We start from the raw sequence: 16,784 nt of genomic DNA on the forward strand, positions 1-16,784 counted from the left end.
GTTGAGTTTCTACAGCGAGCCAAACTTTGGCAACTGGACGAAACCTCTAAGAGTTTGTATTATAATTATAATACTAGATCCTGCAGCTGCACCTTAATGTGCCTGTAAGACAATGTAGAGGGGAAAGCAAACCCTGAGGAAACAAACTTGCTATAAGTGATCGTATATATACTGTTTATATATATATATATATATATATATATAAAATATATATATATATAAATAAAGGGCCACACAAGACTTAAGCTCGAGACTTCCTGTTTCATCTCGACAAAATTGCTCAAAATTCAGAAAGTACTCTCAACAGATTTGTGTTTTTATTTAATAAAACCTTTATTGTCAGCGTCTGTTTGTAGGAAACATCCTCGTGTGACAGTTCGGCTGAGACGTCTGTTTGATGAGGGGAAGAGGTCGGACAGTTTCCTGCAGGAAGTGGCTCCATCAGATTCTACATTAAATCTACGTTATAAAATCCAAAGATTCTTGTTTCCACCTCGTTCGTGGGTCCATCCCCTGCAGCAGTTTAAACCACACCTGCTTTAAAATGTCCGTTTATCTGCTGTTAATAGTTATAATGTTTACAGATGTTCATCCTCCTTCCATTTGCTGCATAATAGAAGTTTTCTGCTCTTTAAAAAATTTTTTTAAATCATCTCTGAAGTTTCCTGATCGCTCATCAACCAAAACTTGTTTCTACTAAATGTCATCGTTAGGCTCAATAACTCTGAATCAAAGATTTGTTATATGTTAAATTAAATGTTTTATTTGTGTCGGAGACAGAGAGCAGTGTCTCAGCGAGCAGGACGAACACACACTGCATCAAAGTGAAGTGTAAAATGTTCCATGAAAGACTTGATTCATCCGTCGCTCGAGCAGAAGTTGGTCGATTCATCTCCGTTCATCTCGGAGTCATTTCATCCTTTTTAAAGTGAATTTCCTGCGTTCAACTTTACAGTTAAAATGGTCCATGTGGGCTCCTGTAGCTGAAGTCAATCTTCAGCTCTAAACTAATTGAACCAGTGATCAACCCAGCAGGTGCTCATCACAACCAGCAGCAACACAAAGGAAGAATGTTCAGCACTCGGCTCCTGAAGGCGTCACAGTTTGTTCCTCTGCGTGTTTCAGAAGCGAGGGGGGGGGTCAAGATGCTGCGCCTGAAGTCCACTGCTGCCTTTGTCCCTCAGCATCGTCAGCGCGGCGGTGGAGAAGTCCCTCAGGACGTCCACCGTCTCCCTCTGCAGCAGCAGAGACTCCTGCACAAACTCCTGCTGGCTCTCCACCAGCAGCTGCACGGACTGAGCCAGCACCTCCAGAGACTGAGACATGGAGGTCAGCAGCATCCGGCTGGCCCGCTGCTGCTGCAGGCTCTGAGTGGCCATCTGGCCCACGCTGTCCTGGGAGCTGCGAGAGGACGCTCCAGCCGGCAGAGGGTCACACGGGTTTGAGCCTGAGGTGCGGTGGACAGAGGAGGAAGGAGCAGCAGGCGCAGACACACCGGAGGAGGAGGAGGAGGAGACTGCAGCTGAGGGAGCGGGAGGAGGAGCAGAAGGTGGAGCAGAAGGTGGTAGGATGGAGGATGAGGAGGATGCAAGGTCAGAGGTAGAGTCATTGGCGGAGGAAGCAGGGGGGGGCCTAGGGAGGATGGAGGCAGTCATTTTGGAGCTTGAAGGGGACCGCGACAAAGGAGGTGCAGCAGTGGGCGCAGCCTTTGAACCAGATGCTGAAGGGAAACCGGAGGAGGTGGAGGCTGCAGAAGAAGAGGGTTCCGGCATCGGTCTGGAGTAGTCGTGGTTCTGGATGTGGTTCTGGATGTGGCTCTGGCTGTGGTTCTGGCTGTTTCGGGAGTAGGTGTGGACGGGCTTGACCCTCAGCAGGGCGTTGTCAGGGAGGGGGTCCAGAGAGGCGGGAGGCGAGGACAACAGGGAGTCGTCATTTTCATCAAAGTCCATGGTTCGTTCTGGGAGACGACAGACACACAAAACATTTTAGTTTCACAGCTTCAGAAGAACAAACTCAGAGAAAAACGACTGATGAACTCTGCTTGAGATTAAAGGTCACTGTCGTAAACCTCGTACACAGGAAATGAGGAAACCCTGAAAGTAACACAGGTAAACAAAGAGATATCAATGATAAAGTGCTGGAAGAGGAGCAGGTGAAACCAGAGTGAAGCAGTTTCTGTCTCCTCACGTTTCTCTTCCAGACTCACATTAGCTCCCAGTGAAATCTATTCCATTCAATAAGAAGTTCCTCAAAGACAGATTTGAGATGAAATGTTCAAGAGCCACAGTGACCTTGAACTTTGACCTAAATAATTTAATAAATATATAAAAACAAATATTTAATCACAGGCCTGATTAAAAAGTGGGACTTGGGCTCCTGCTGATCTGATAAACAGGAGGAACCAAGACCTTTAAGATCTTCATCAGCTTATCAAAGAAATATGAAACATTCTGAGTCTGAGAAGTTTCAGTTTAAGTTTTCAAAGTTCTGAAGTTTCAGGAGAGATGTTCTTCGTGCTTTGCTCTCACCTCCATCGTCTCCCAGCTCCACGTCAAAGTCGGAGGAGGAATGGAAGGGATCTCCTGTGGGACATAAAAACATGACATCACACCCGACCCACAGACAGAAAGCTGCTGTGGAAGATAAACACAGAAACCACCACGTGTCCTCTGCTTACCGCCAGGTTCCTTCTCCGGTGAGGACAGAGGAGACATGTCGTAGGAGGCTCCTCCAGGTAACGAGTGGGAGCTGTCCGTCAAACCGAGGTAGGAGTAATTGGACGCCAGACCTTTAGGGTAAATCTTTGACATCTCCTCGTCATCGTCAGGTTCCTGGTCACTGTCACCGTCTGGGAACAGCGTGTGATTAAAGGTTTGATTCAAGACGAACAAGGACACTTATGTCAGTCGATGTTCCTCCGGTGTTTACGTTTGTATCTTTACTTCCTGTGTCGTCATTTCCTGGAGATTCTTCAAACGTGTCATGTCTCTGAAATCTGTACGAGCTCAGCTAAAAGCTTCTGAGAGTTAATAAACCATAATAAACGATTACAGATCGGAAATGTGATAATGTCAAATTTAACACATTTCTTGTAGATCAATGTTATTACGTCTCAGAGACTTCAACACGATGAGGTCATCGACAGAGGCCTCGACTTTCTGCTGCCAAAACAATTAATGTTCTAAATATTGTGTTTTTAGTTTTAGATTTAAACAGGCTCACGTGAAAGCCCCGCCCAGCAGGGGGGGGGGGTTCCTGTGTAACACTCTGCTTCAACTCACCCCCACTGGGACTCATCAGCAGGATGTTATGCACCATCTTCTCCACGGGGCCCAGGTTCTTCTTCCTCAGGTTGCTGCCGTTCGGGCCCCTGAGGGTCGCGATACGTCGCTTCCCGTCACACTTTAGGTCCGCCCACTTCTTCATGATCTGACGCACCTGTGAGGAGACGCACCACTTTAACCAGTACAACTTCATGGCTGGAGGAGACGCACCACTTTAACCAGTACAACTTCATGGCTGGAGGAGACGCACCACTTTAACCAGTACAACTTCATGGAGCTTAAACCTAGACCAGCATGAAAAGCTCCTCAGAAAGCAGTGTGTGCTCATTAAAGATACAGAGTGTGGATTCAGTGAAGAACCACAGGGTTCAAAGCTTATTATACTTTGAAATCATTTATAGTAATTTATAATTTAATAATCTATCTTTTATTGCAGCTGATAAAAGAGAACCACTATTAATCATAAGAGAACCAGTTAACTGAACTAAAGGAACGCAGAAACCGACCTCTCTGTGATTCTCTCCCAGGCCGTTGATCTGATTGGTGATCTCACACCACGTCTGTTTCTTGGTCTCAGCCGACACGCCCTGGTTAAACTTCCCTACAGACGAGAGGAGGAGGAGAACGTGTGATTAACGTTTCTCTTCGGTGGCTGTTCCAAGCAGAGAGTGTAAATATACAAGAACGTGATGCTCGTCTGTTTGTAGAGAAGATGGAGTCAGAACATCTCTGGCAGTAAATGTGTTTTCATCCACAGGAGCTGGTTAGTCCTTTTAAACAGAGGAAGTGAAGACACAGGTTCCTTCTACTCACTGAGGATGATGTATCTGTTCCTCTTCACGGCCTCCAGCAGCACTCGCACCTCGTTGAAGGAGAACCTCGGCTTGGCTCTCAGCCCTCCTTTTGCTCCTCCCACCTTATACTCCTCATCTTCCTCACGCCATGAGGTCGACATGGCTCCACCTCCACCTCCCCCTCGTCCGCTCCTCTAGATCTTCTTCTGAGGTTCCTGCTGGCCCGACTCTGGTCCAGAGTCCGGTTTCCTCGCCCTGAAGAAGCGCCCGGTCCTGATCTGGACGGAAGAGGGTCTGCAAAGCACAGGAAGAAGAAGAGAACGAATGAGAGGAAAGTCAAAGAGGAAGATTCACAACAACTACACAGCACGTGTGTAAGCCAGCTGATCCTGAGCTCTGGTGATAAAGTTGACTCCTCTCTGGAAACAGATGGGAACATAGAACAGTGGCATGAGCCTGAAGAGGAAACGGAGACATTCTTCTTCTTCTCCTCCTCCTCTCAGTTTGCTGTGGCTGGTGAATCGACTTTGAGGTTGATATCGCAGAGATGTTGTCATGTGACATCAGCTCTGCACAGGTTTTCTTCGAGGCTTTCATGTTCCGCGTTTCCAAACTTGACGTCTACAACATGATTCTGACCAATCATAAATCTCTAATTCTGCTTTGACGACTCAGAACTACAAAGCTGTGGAATGTGTTTAATTTCAGTCTGCGTGTGTAATAAATGTGCGTTTGTTGATGAGACAAAAACCTGTTCTAATGTTTATCTGTAAAAGAACAGAGTCACAGAGATACTGTTTGAATAAATGATTGATTAGAACTTGAACCCGTTGGTCACTGGGGACTTAATAAACATATAAGATATAAGATACAGAGACATAATGTTTTCATTCCAGTCGGTAGCAGCTTTAGACTCATAATAAAATCTGCAGTTTTCAGAGACTAAGAACTTCTTGTTCTCTACACTGCCCCCAGCTGGTAACATTTAAAATGAAGAGGAGGATGCCTTGATGATGAAGAACAACGAAGAGCGAGCTCGATGATCTGCTGTGATTTGTTCTCCTTCTTTATCCAATCACAGAAACATCTCCCATGAATCCACGTGTTACAGGGAAGACTTTATTAAAACATCTTAATTCCCTTTAAACATCTTAAAACTTGTTTACTATTTCACATAAATCTCTATTATATATTGTCACATACCACTTTATAATTATATCATAAACTACAGTTAATGTATATCTATATATGCACATTTATAGTGCAATATGATAACCTGCTTCAGATGTTTTATTTTAACTTTGTCTGTCACGTGTTCTGCTGTTTGCCTCGTTCTGAATTTCAGAAGATCAATAAAGTTTATAAAATAAATTTCTTGCACGCTGCTGCGTCTCTTCCGGTCACGTGGTCGGTGTAAGCCAATCAGCTGGCAGTTCTCCGGTGCCTTTGTGGTGCTCGTGCATGAGCAGCTGCACCGTCTCCGCCATCTCGGTTTGCAGCGCGCGCCTGAGCCGCTGCAACGTGAAACCGGAAAAACGCGACGAGCTACCGTCGGTACCGATGCGCGAAGGAACCGTGGACGAGGAGGCGACGCGTCCCTCCGCCGCAACAAGTAGATCCGCGGGATCCTCGGGGCTCGACGGGCGCAGGAGGAAACGTCCGCTGGCTCCGCCGCTGCGCTCGTTTCTACGCATCGTAGCTAAACGTGCGTTTCTACGCATCGTAGCTAAACATGTGTTTCTACGCATTGTAACTCTACGTGCTATTTAACGCCAAACCGCGCACGCTCCGGGGTTCGGCGCAAGGAGGTGAACGTAGGAAATAGTTACCAGGAAAATGGCGCTGCTCGCTCCCTCCTTCCTCGGCGCGTCTCCCGAAACTTCGGACTGACGAGCAGCCGAACTGCGCAGACTCACTGCGCAGACTCCGCTGCGCCGCTTTCTGTTCTCCTGCCTCCAACGCGCAAACGTTTTCCTGCGGCTGCGCGCCCCCATGCTGCCCTTCTCCCAGCATGCACCGCGCCCTCCCGTTCCCCAAAGCACCCGCCAGTCAATCAATTAATGACGTGATTAATTGATGATCAGGATCAAAGGACGTCCTCGTGAGGCTGATTGTCACCAAGACAACCAGCGTAGCACACCAGTGACGTCATTACTGATGTTTACAATCACATGACAACAAACACATGTTCAGCTGCTGTGAGAAGCAGGGAGGTCAAAGGTCAACACAGGTCATCAGCTTCTCATTGGGGGATAATTATTAACGACTCAATTAAGCACAAACCACAACATCTGGATTAATGACCCGTGACATCAGCACAGATGTGTCCGTCCAACGTTCTGTAGCTTATTGATCTGGATCGGGCCTCGAAACCATGTGTCCTTCAATCAGCTGATACTTAAAATATAAAAACTTTTTATCCATCCATCTTTTTTCTATCTATTTAATTATCTATTCATCTATTTATCGGTCTATCCATCAATCTATTTATCCATCTATTAATCAGGCCATGTCCTCAGACAGGATGTTCCTCAAGGATCATCATGAAACACAGATGCTCAATAACAACATGTGATTTTCCAGGTTTGTGATGAAGTGAGATTTAGAAAAAGAAGTGCTCGTCACTTTTCCTCCATCTTCTGTCGCCGCGGAGCAGAAAAGAAGATGGAGAGGCCTGGTGGAGCAGGTCCCGTGTTTGTCCGCTTGGTGTCAGCAGAGAGCTTCATCTGGGGACGAATACGTGATTCCTGCTTCTTGACAGTTCCCGGCTGGGCCTGCGGGGGGCGCCATCATGCCCGTGTTTCAGCCCCAATGGAAGATTCCAGAGAAGGGGGGAGGGGGACTGTGATGTTTACACTGGGACACAAAGTGATGTCTCTTATTTATGAAATCTTTAATATGTTCTACAGATTCATTCTCAATGTACCCGAAACATTAGAAATGCCAGTTATGGGTTTCAAACTCACGGCCCCGGGGCCACTGACCCGCTGGTGTTCGCTGTGATGTTCAGATCATTTAACTGATTCTGCTGCTGCAGTGACCCAGTGTCCCCACAGGGATCGTCCTCGTGGCGTCCTCGTGGCGTCCTCTGCTCCGACTCCGACCACGAGTCCAGACATTCACTGCTCGCTCGAGTACAAGTACACACAGTACTGTTGAAAAACGACTCAAGTAAAAGTATCAAAGTACTGATTCAACCTCTTTACTCCAGTAAAAGTTCAGGCTCGGAAATGTACTCAAAGTATAAAAGTAAAAAGTTTCTCTATCGACTGACTCCGTGCTCAGACTCAAGTTACATTAGTTAATTAACGATAATTACACTTAAACCACATGAGAAACATCAATAGTCCAGAGAAGAAGACAGACGTGTGACACGTCCTCTGGTTTCATCATGGACACTTGATCCTCTTCTCTCCTGGAGTCTGACTTGATGTTGGGAAGGCGACGCTCGATGAGGCAGAATAACAAAGATGAATAATTTCCTTCAAATGCATCAAAGTTACGAGTCTGTTTTTCAAATGTGAGGAGGAGAAAATCTGGACATGTTTTGGAAATGTTGAGTAAAAGAAAAAAATCGACGTAAGTACAATAATGAAGTATATTTGTACAGAGCCATGAAAGATGCTGAAACCTTAACTCCTGTCAGATATGATTTAGATATATTCAGAATAAAGAGAAACACTAATGAGAATAAATGAGTCTCTATGAATACAAAAGCAATAATGTCACACGATAGCTCCATGGTGACGTTGAAAGAGAAGAACAGCGGCGGCACGTTGGAGCAGCGGGAGGATATCGAACTGCGAGCAGGAGGAACTGGAAAGAGAGAAAAGGGCGACGCCTCCTCTATCGCTTCATGAGGTTGTTGGCTTTCTGGTTGGCAGCTTCGATGCGGGACACGTTGAGGACGGCCTGGGGACAGGAGGACGAGAGTTAATGCTGCAGAACCAACAGAACCATCAGAACCATCAGAACCAACAGAACCATCAGAACCAACAGAACCATCAGAACCATCAGAACCATCAGAACCAACAGAACCATCAGAACCATCAGAACCAACAGAACCAACAGAACCATCAGAACCTACAGAACAAACAGAACCAACAGAACCAACAGAACCATCAGAAACAACAGAACCATCAGAACCAACAGAACCATCAGAACCTACAGAACCAACAGAACCATCAGAACCAACAGAACCTACAGAACCATCAGAACCTACAGAACCAACAGAACCATCAGAACCAACAGAACCAACAGAACCATCAGAACCTACAGAACCTGCCACAGTGAACATAATCTATTAAATCTAATACTTCAGTCACATGACAGTAAGAAAACCAGCTTGTTGACATCAGCTCCTCCTCCTGACTGTAAATACACACACTGACTGTAAAGCAACCTTTAACTGTAACATGTTATATAACAATTAAGATTAAGATTCATTTATTCGTCCCAAACACATGCACAGACATGCAAAGTCACACCCATTCAGGTAGGTAAGTTCCACTTCTGCTTATGACCCATCTGGTGCAGGACACACAGAGCAGTGAGCGACCATGTACGACGCTCGGGGAGCAGATGTTGGGGGAGTAAGGTGCCTTGCTCAGGGGCACTAGACAGGGTAGGGAGACTCTTGGATTTTTGGACAGATCAATCCAGGTTCGTCTTTTGTTGTCTCTCCGTGGAGTCGAACCAGAGACGAACCAGAGACCTTCTCTGCCCATAGGCCAAGTTTCTGCCACTACACCTTAGTTTATATACATATATTTATTTACTTATTTATCTATTTAACAGCAATCAATCCATCGATATCACAATCAGTTTTTTATTCTATTTGACATCTAAACCTCTGGATCTCCCCCTGGTGGCTGGCTGGTGTATAGATAAACCCCACCTCCTCCATGTTAGCAGATAGGACATGGCTCAAAGATGTTGATGTTAGTATTTGGTACATGTTGATGTTAGTATCTGGTACATGTTGATGTTAGTATCTGGTACATGTCGATGTTAGTATCTGCTACATGTTGATTTGAGTATTTGGTACACGTTGATGTTAGTATCTGGTACATGTTGATGTTAGTATCTGGTACATGTTGATGTTAGTATCTGGTACACGTTGATGTTAGTATCTGGTACATGTTGATGTTAGTATCTGGTACATGTTGATGTTAGTATCTGGTACATGTTGATGTTAGTATCTGGTACATTTTGATGTTAGTATCTGGTACATGTTGATGTTAGTATTTGGTGAATGTTGATGTTAGTATCTGGTACACGTTGATGTTAGTATTTGGTACATGTTGATGTTAGTATTTGGTGAATGTTGATGTTAGTATCTGGTACACGTTGATGTTAGTATCTGGTACATGTTGATGTTAGTATCTGGTACATGTTGATGTTAGTATCTGGTACATGTTGATGTTAGTATCTGGTACATTTTGATGTTAGTATCTGGTACATGTTGATGTTAGTATTTGGTGAATGTTGATGTTAGTATCTGGTACACGTTGATGTTAGTATTTGGTACATGTTGATGTTAGTATTTGGTGAATGTTGATGTTAGTATCTGGTACACGTTGATGTTAGTATTTGGTACATGTTGATGTTAGTATTTGGTGAATGTTGATGTTAGTATCTGGTACATGTTGATGTTAGTATCTGGTACATGTTGATGTTAGTATCTGGTACATGTTGATGTTAGTATCTGGTACATGTTGATGTTAGTATCTGGTACATGTTGATGTGAGTATTTGGTGAATGTTGATGTTAGTATCTGGTACATGTTGATGTTAGTATCTGGTACATGTTGATGTTAGTATCTGGTAAATGTTGATGTTAGTATCTGGTACATGTTGATGTTAGTATCTGGTACATGTTGATGTTAGTATCTGGTACATGTTGATGTGAGTATATTGGTGAATGTTGATGTTAGTATCTGGTACATGTTGATGTTAGTATCTGGTACATGTTGATGTTAGTATCTGGTACACGTTGATGTTAGTATCTGGTACATGTTGATGTGAGTATTTGGTGAATGTTGATGTTAGTATCTGGTACATGTTGATGTTAGTATCTGGTACATGTTGATGTTAGTATCTGGTACATGTTGATGTGAGTATTTGGTGAATGTTGATGTTAGTATCTGGTACATGTTGATGTTAGTATCTGGTACATGTTGATGTTAGTATCTGGTACATGTTGATGTGAGTATTTGGTGAATGTTGATGTTAGTATCTGGTACATGTTGATGTTAGTATCTGGTACATGTTGATGTTAGTATCTGGTACATGTTGATGTTAGTATCTGGTACATGTTGATGTGAGTATTTGGTGAATGTTGATGTTAGTATCTGGTACATGTTGATGTTAGTATCTGGTACACGTTGATGTTAGTATCTGGTACATGTTGATGTTAGTATCTGGTACATGTTGATGTTAGTATCTGGTACATGTTGATGTTAGTATCTGGTACATGTTGATGTTAGTATCTGGTACACGTAGAGTGATCACAGTACTTTTCCCTGAATGCGGTCGATCTGGTCGTTCTGCTGGATGATCTCACTGCCCATGTCCAGAGCCATATTCTTCAGATTTCCCATGATGCTGCTGACATGAGCCAGGTTCTCGTCCATCTCGTCCTCCCGGGCGTCGTCCGTCACCCTGCAGGGGAACATCAGCATCACAGCCGAGTCATATCTCAAAGACGTTTTATTTATATACATTTGTTCTGCAAATAGATGTGCCAGAAGGATTTTGATATTAAAAAAATGGAATGTGTCCAGCAAGCCAAATATACTCCATTAAGGAATTTAAATAATTTCATCAGAAGTGAATAAATAATGTATTTTTATAAAATAACAGTTCATATAAATATAGAAATTATATGAAAATATTCAGATTTATAAAACATGAAAGAGCATATTTATAGATTACTCGTGGTAATAAGCTGAAGAGAGGATGATGTGGTTTGTTTGAGCAGCTGCTCACGTGGATTAAATGTCAGTGTGTGTTAAAGAAGAGCAAACACACACTCACCGCGCAGCGACCCACACTCACACCCTTCATTAAAGCTCCCACCTCCGTATGTGTCCTCCGCTCATGATCATTTGCTCCCTCTCGTCGACCACTCGTGACGCCGGCGGCTGATTGGACACGACGCCATCCTGTCCCGAGGCTCCGCCCCACACAGCCTTGTACGCGCCGCTCTCCTCGAAGGCCTTGAGTCTGACGGAGAGAAAAACTTCATGAGCATCTTCCCCCCCGTGTCCAGCCTGTCCCATGGGATGGATCCACTCTGCAGCCAGACTGGTGCACCGTGTGTTTACAGGAGGTCAGGCTTTGTAGCTGCTCCTCAGTTCTGGCCCCAGCACACGTGGAATAACATACATGGAACATGTCAGTTTGGGTTCATGACGTCAAACATGTTGTAAGATCTAAACAGCTGAAAGCAAGCAGGCAACAAAAACAAGCTTCTGTAACTAACAGACAAAGAACGAAAACGAGTGTTCACATCTCAATCTGCATCGGAGGGAAAGTTTGAACCAATATGAAGAGATTCCTTCAGGTAGCGTTCACCAGGCAAAAAACATGAGTCACAGTGACCTTTGACCTTCCACCAATCAAATCTAATCAGTTCATCCTTCCATCAGCAACAAACTATAATATAATATAATAATAAATTGATGAAGTTTGTGGTGTAACTGTTATTTAGCCTATAAACAAAATAACAGAAAGATTATTATTACTCTGCTGTAGTGTCATATAACTTTTAATGTTATATATCATCATATGTTTACCTCAGAATTATGTGGACCAGTGTTACACACACACGCACACATACAAACACACACACACACACACACACACACACACACACACACACACACATCGCAACCTACTTATCACAGGAGCAGAGGCCACAGCACTTTCCAAGGTCGGTCAGATTTTTCTCGGCCTCCTTCATATCAGAGTTGATCTGATCCAAACCCTCCTCTACACGCTCCAACTGCTCTATGGGAGGAGGAGGAGGAGGAGGAGGAGGAGGAGGAGGAGGAGGATGAGGAGGAGGAGGAGGAGGAGGAGGAGGAGGAGGAGGTGAAGTAGGAAAAAGATAAAGTGAGAATAAGCAGAAAAAGAGGTGGAGGACGTAGAGGAGGACAAAAAGGAGGAGAAAGTGGAAGATGAAGAGAAAGAGGAGGAAGAGGAGGAGGACAGAGGACAGTGGATGTGAGAGGAGGAGGAAGAACAACAACAAAAAACAAAACAGAAATAATAATCACCAACTATTTGCCACAAGCACGAGAGCTGAGAAGACAGCGACAGAACATGAGACTGAACTAAAAACTGAAAAACCAACAGAATCCACCAACTGAAGATAAACGTCACCAACGCTCTGCAAACCTGAACTGATCCAAACCGAGCCGAGCCGAACCCTGATGTCCAGTTCCATTATCTCCTGCTTCTCCATACCTTAAAGACACAGAGAGGTGCTCGACACTCTGGCTGATTTGAGAAGTTAATCCACGAGCAGCAGCATGTTGTTATCTGAAGCTCAGGTTCTGGAACTGGGCACCAGTGTTCAGAAGCCACCAGCTGAGTGCAGGATCCCAGTGGACCTACTTCCTGATGGGCCAGGCGCACAGACCACAGCACTGGGCCATGTCTGTCAGGTTCTTCTCGGCCTCTCTCATGTCCCTGTTGACGGTGTCCATGCCTTCCTCAATACGCTCCAGCTGCTCTGTGAGGAACAGGACGGTGTGAGGCCGAGGAGACAGATCCTCCAGCTGTCCTCAGACACGTCTCCATACACCAGAGCTCCCAGTGCACCCACTGGGACTCTTTATACCCACTCTTTGATGTATTAATTGTGTGCAGAGAGAAAGTAGAAGTGATTACCTCCTTGTTCGTCCAGCATGACCAAAGCTCTGATACCGGAGTCTTTACTCTGGAGGACGGAGCAGATACAGAGGTTAGGATTCATATTTATATATAAAAACACACACAGGACATACAACTTAGAAAGTGTCCTTGAACACAACAAAAAAACATCACCACAACGACACAGTTATAAGCTGCCTGGATGTCACACAATATAAATACTATAATCATTTTCTTTAACTCCGTTCAGACTGTCTCATTCCTCCATGTCTCTGTCCTCTAATAGGTAAATGTGTGTGTGTGTGTGTGTGTGTGTGTGTGTCTGCGTGTGTGTGTACCTCCTCCACCAGCAGCATCATCCGTCTTGTGCTTTCCAGGGACTGAAATAAATATAAATCCATATACTGTTACTTCACATTCATAACAATAAATTAAATATATAAACATAAATACAATAATGTTTGTACAAAGTAAAATGTCGAGTTACAAACTGTTGTGTAGCTCCGTCATGGTTCATGTAACTTGGAGTTGACTCGTTTTCTACACCAATAAAAGGATCAAACTCAAGTACACTTTATTCCCACACTGTGACCTCTGACCTCTGATCAGTTCATCCGTGGGTCTAAAGTTTATTTTCGTCTAAATACGAAACCTGCATCTGACTTCATCTGCGAAGTGAAAGAAACAATCATGACGCTGCACCAGAGTGTGTGTGTAGAGTGTGTGTGTGTGTGTGTGTGTGTGTGTGTTTGTGTGTGTAAACATCATGTTGCTCCCTGAGCACTCCCCCACCAGGGTGATGACGAGATGACAAACGTCTCTGACTTGCAGCGGCCTTAAAAATGTTTATGTGTGTCTGTTTGTTTGTGTGTCTGTTTGCTTTAGTTTGTGTGTGTGTGTGTGTGTCTGTGTGTAAGTGTGTGTGTGTTTAGAACCGCCCACATGAGCCCCCCCCCGCCTGATTGTTTCTCAGTGGACACTGCCCTTGGGGACCAGTCGTCTCCATGCGACCAGGAGACGCAGACTGTGTCTCCTGTAACTCACTGATCCTGAGTCTGTTTGTTGAACTGAGCTTCTCTCCTCGTGATGACCTCCTTACGTTTTATTACCTTTCATTCATACGATTTCATTTCTAACACAGTTTCATTATTTATTGTTTATTTATCCAGATTTTTTCGATATGAAGCATTTGAAGATTTTCCAGGAAATGACATCACAAAAAATAACAACTGAGAAACTGGAGGATCATTTCTAGTGCAGAGGTCAAAGGTGAAAGTCTCATCGAACGACTCCTGATCATTTAAATCCAATAGATCCAGATTTTTACTTGTATTTATTATTCATCAAGAAACTTCAGACTCGTGTGGAGCCGGGATTTAGTTTCTCTTTAATATGGTGAAATCCTTATTTAAGAAAATCCAGCATATTTAGGGGACATATAAATTCAGATCTAATCCCCCCCCCCCCCCCCCACTTCCCCCCCAGGTACTAAACATTATGAGTATAAAGAAAATAGACTTACCTCATCTGTGACCTGATTGGCTCTTCTGTGTAGCTCCTCCTGCTCTGTCAAGATGGGCGGGTCTGACGCCATGTTACCCCTCTGTGTGCGTTTGTGTGTGTGTGTGTTTGTGAGTGTGTGTGTGTGTGTTTGAGTGTGTGTGTGTGTGGAGGGACCAGACTAGGCTGCAGCATCAGGTGGTTCAGGCCCCTGGAGAGCAGAGAGATATTTATAACGGCAGACCCCAGACGAGGAGACGGACACAACACAAATGAAACGATTCTCCACGAAGACGAAGACGAAGATGAAGAAGTCCACTTGGAAACACAAGGAGATTCCAGATCTTCTGGTGATGAGGGCCGGACCCGGTGTGGACGAGCTGTAAACAACAACAAGGATCTTTCCACAGCAGAGTTTATACGTCACGTCCCGCCTCCTGCTGCTCTACAGGCCCCGCCTCCTGCTGCTCTACAGGCCCCACCCCTGCTGCTCTACAGGCTCCGCCCCTCGTCTGGAGGTTCCCACATGCTCCTGTTGGTGTGAACGAGTCAGAACCGACAACCTGCTGCTGCTGCTTCACAGGACAAAGTCTGAACCCAGTTGTGTGGCCTTCATCCGGAGGTCATTAGGTCACATTAGGTCGCACACTGACGTCCTTTGCATGAGAAGAAGTACGTAATCATTTAGCTAACTGGAGTTGCTAACGTCCTCTGAACATTACAGTGCCCCCCCCCCCCCACACAGAGACATATGTTTGATTATTGTATTTCCTCGTCCAGGTCCAGAGACCGCGCCGCTGCCCCCTGCTGGATTAAACCAACAATACGTTTGCAAACAGAAATGATGTTTGTGTTAATAAGCTTAACGATGGTGATTTATATGTAACACAAGTCGCTCCGAGTCGAGTCAACAACTGAACAAATCCAACGTATGAGCCGTGTGTGTGTCTTCGGTGTATTACACACGTTCTAATGGGTTTTAAATGGAATCAGCCGAGTCAACACCACTAATACCTCAGGGAGACACACACTGCGCTGCGATTGTCCCACAAAGCCTTTTGTGTCCTCAACTGTTTGACAAACGCACTAAATAAACAGTGTGTATCAGAGACACCGATAACACGGTGTGACGCCACGTTTCACATCTGCACACAGGTGTGCGATCGTCTGATCAGCGATGTGTGAGTTGATAAAACATGAGCAGGTTGTTGTGTATCAATTCTTTATGTCTGACACATGTCTCACCCCCCCCCCCCCCCCCCCCCCCCAACCACCCAATAGAATGAGGAGCTCAGGGGAGAAGAGCGGAAGGAGAATCTATCCAACAAAAAGTGAGGAAGTAAACAAAGACGTCCTCCAGCAAACAGCTGATCAGCGTCAAACTGTAACTTATTATAATCTAATATGAGCCGACACAGATGATAAGTCTTATTGTAGAATTAACACTGATTGAATTTAAACTGATCTGAGTTCAGGTGAAGTATTGATCTTTAAAAAGACTCTTATCTCTTTTAAAACTTTGCCTTCAGAGATTCTTGCTTTTACATATTTTTACAATTTAATGTTTGTTAAATCATGAAGTTTAAATGGTTGAATAATAATTCAACACTTCCCCTGGTAACGGCTTTAACTGATGGTTTATAACAGGATACTTAAATATAATAATATGAGGGTTTACAATAGTTTAATATAATAATAGATTAGTTCATAATAGTTTAATATATAAATATGATCGTTTGTAGTTTAAAACAATGTTATGATAATATGATGGTTTGTATAAAATAACGATATAATATGATTGTTCATAAATGTTTAATATATAACATGATTGTTTTTAATGGTTTTTAATATAATAGCATAGTTTATAATGTAATAATATTGTTTATAAAGAGGAAACTTTAAGGATCGTTCACGTCTCATCGTCAACTTGAAGTGAGGAAGTGAAACTGAAACTTCAAATAAATCTTAATTTATGTCTCTGATCTGAATAAATATAATATATAATAAATATATTAATCCTGAAGAGAAGCAGAGATTAAACGGAGGATCCGTGCTCTTACCTTCGATCCGCTCTTCTTCAGATTATCTGATTTTCATCTGACGAGTTCTCTCCTCCGCGTCTCCTCAGCCCCGCCCCTCGGCTCCACGGCGGCCCCGCCCCCCCCGCGAATCGAACACACCCCACATCAACATTACAGCCTGACAATTAAACGGAGGATTTTACTATATATAATATGATGTAATATATAATATTAAATCATACAATGTAATATAAAGTCTGTCAAATCCACGTTTGAATTCTCTGTGGTGTGTATAGGCCTGATATT

General features: G+C 44.0%; 2 protein-coding genes across 3 annotated transcripts; both read right to left on the bottom strand.

The window, feature by feature from the left end:
• Nucleotides 1-308: 308 nt before the first annotated feature.
• Nucleotides 309-6,060, bottom strand: zgc:113149 (uncharacterized protein LOC541363 homolog). The gene is made up of 7 exons (XM_062386526.1): nt 5,908-6,060; nt 4,098-4,372; nt 3,791-3,885; nt 3,282-3,438; nt 2,678-2,848; nt 2,529-2,582; nt 309-1,957 (listed from the first exon to the last, which is right to left on the bottom strand). Exons 2-7 carry the CDS (start codon nt 4,237-4,239, stop codon nt 1,122-1,124), a joined length of 1,455 nt encoding a protein of 484 aa, XP_062242510.1. The 5' UTR covers nt 4,240-4,372; nt 5,908-6,060; the 3' UTR covers nt 309-1,121.
• Nucleotides 6,061-7,264: 1,204 nt separating this feature from the next.
• Nucleotides 7,265-14,661, bottom strand: zgc:101731 (SNARE_SNAP25N and SNARE_SNAP23C domain-containing protein). 2 transcript variants are annotated; one of them, XM_062386225.1, is made up of 7 exons: nt 14,480-14,661; nt 13,296-13,337; nt 12,976-13,024; nt 11,979-12,090; nt 11,158-11,304; nt 10,596-10,740; nt 7,265-7,990 (listed from the first exon to the last, which is right to left on the bottom strand). In XM_062386225.1, the coding sequence occupies exons 1-7, from the start codon at nt 14,549-14,551 to the stop codon at nt 7,925-7,927; spliced, it is 633 nt and encodes a 210-aa protein (XP_062242209.1). In that variant the 5' UTR covers nt 14,552-14,661; the 3' UTR covers nt 7,265-7,924. The 2 variants fall into 2 exon arrangements, with proteins under 2 accessions (XP_062242209.1, XP_062242211.1); XM_062386227.1 differs by lacking the exon at nt 11,979-12,090 and adding an exon at nt 12,700-12,817.
• Nucleotides 14,662-16,784: the final 2,123 nt, after the last annotated feature.

This window comes from Platichthys flesus, chromosome 4, assembly GCF_949316205.1.
Source record: "Platichthys flesus chromosome 4, fPlaFle2.1, whole genome shotgun sequence".
Taxonomy (NCBI): Eukaryota; Metazoa; Chordata; class Actinopteri; order Pleuronectiformes; family Pleuronectidae; genus Platichthys; species Platichthys flesus.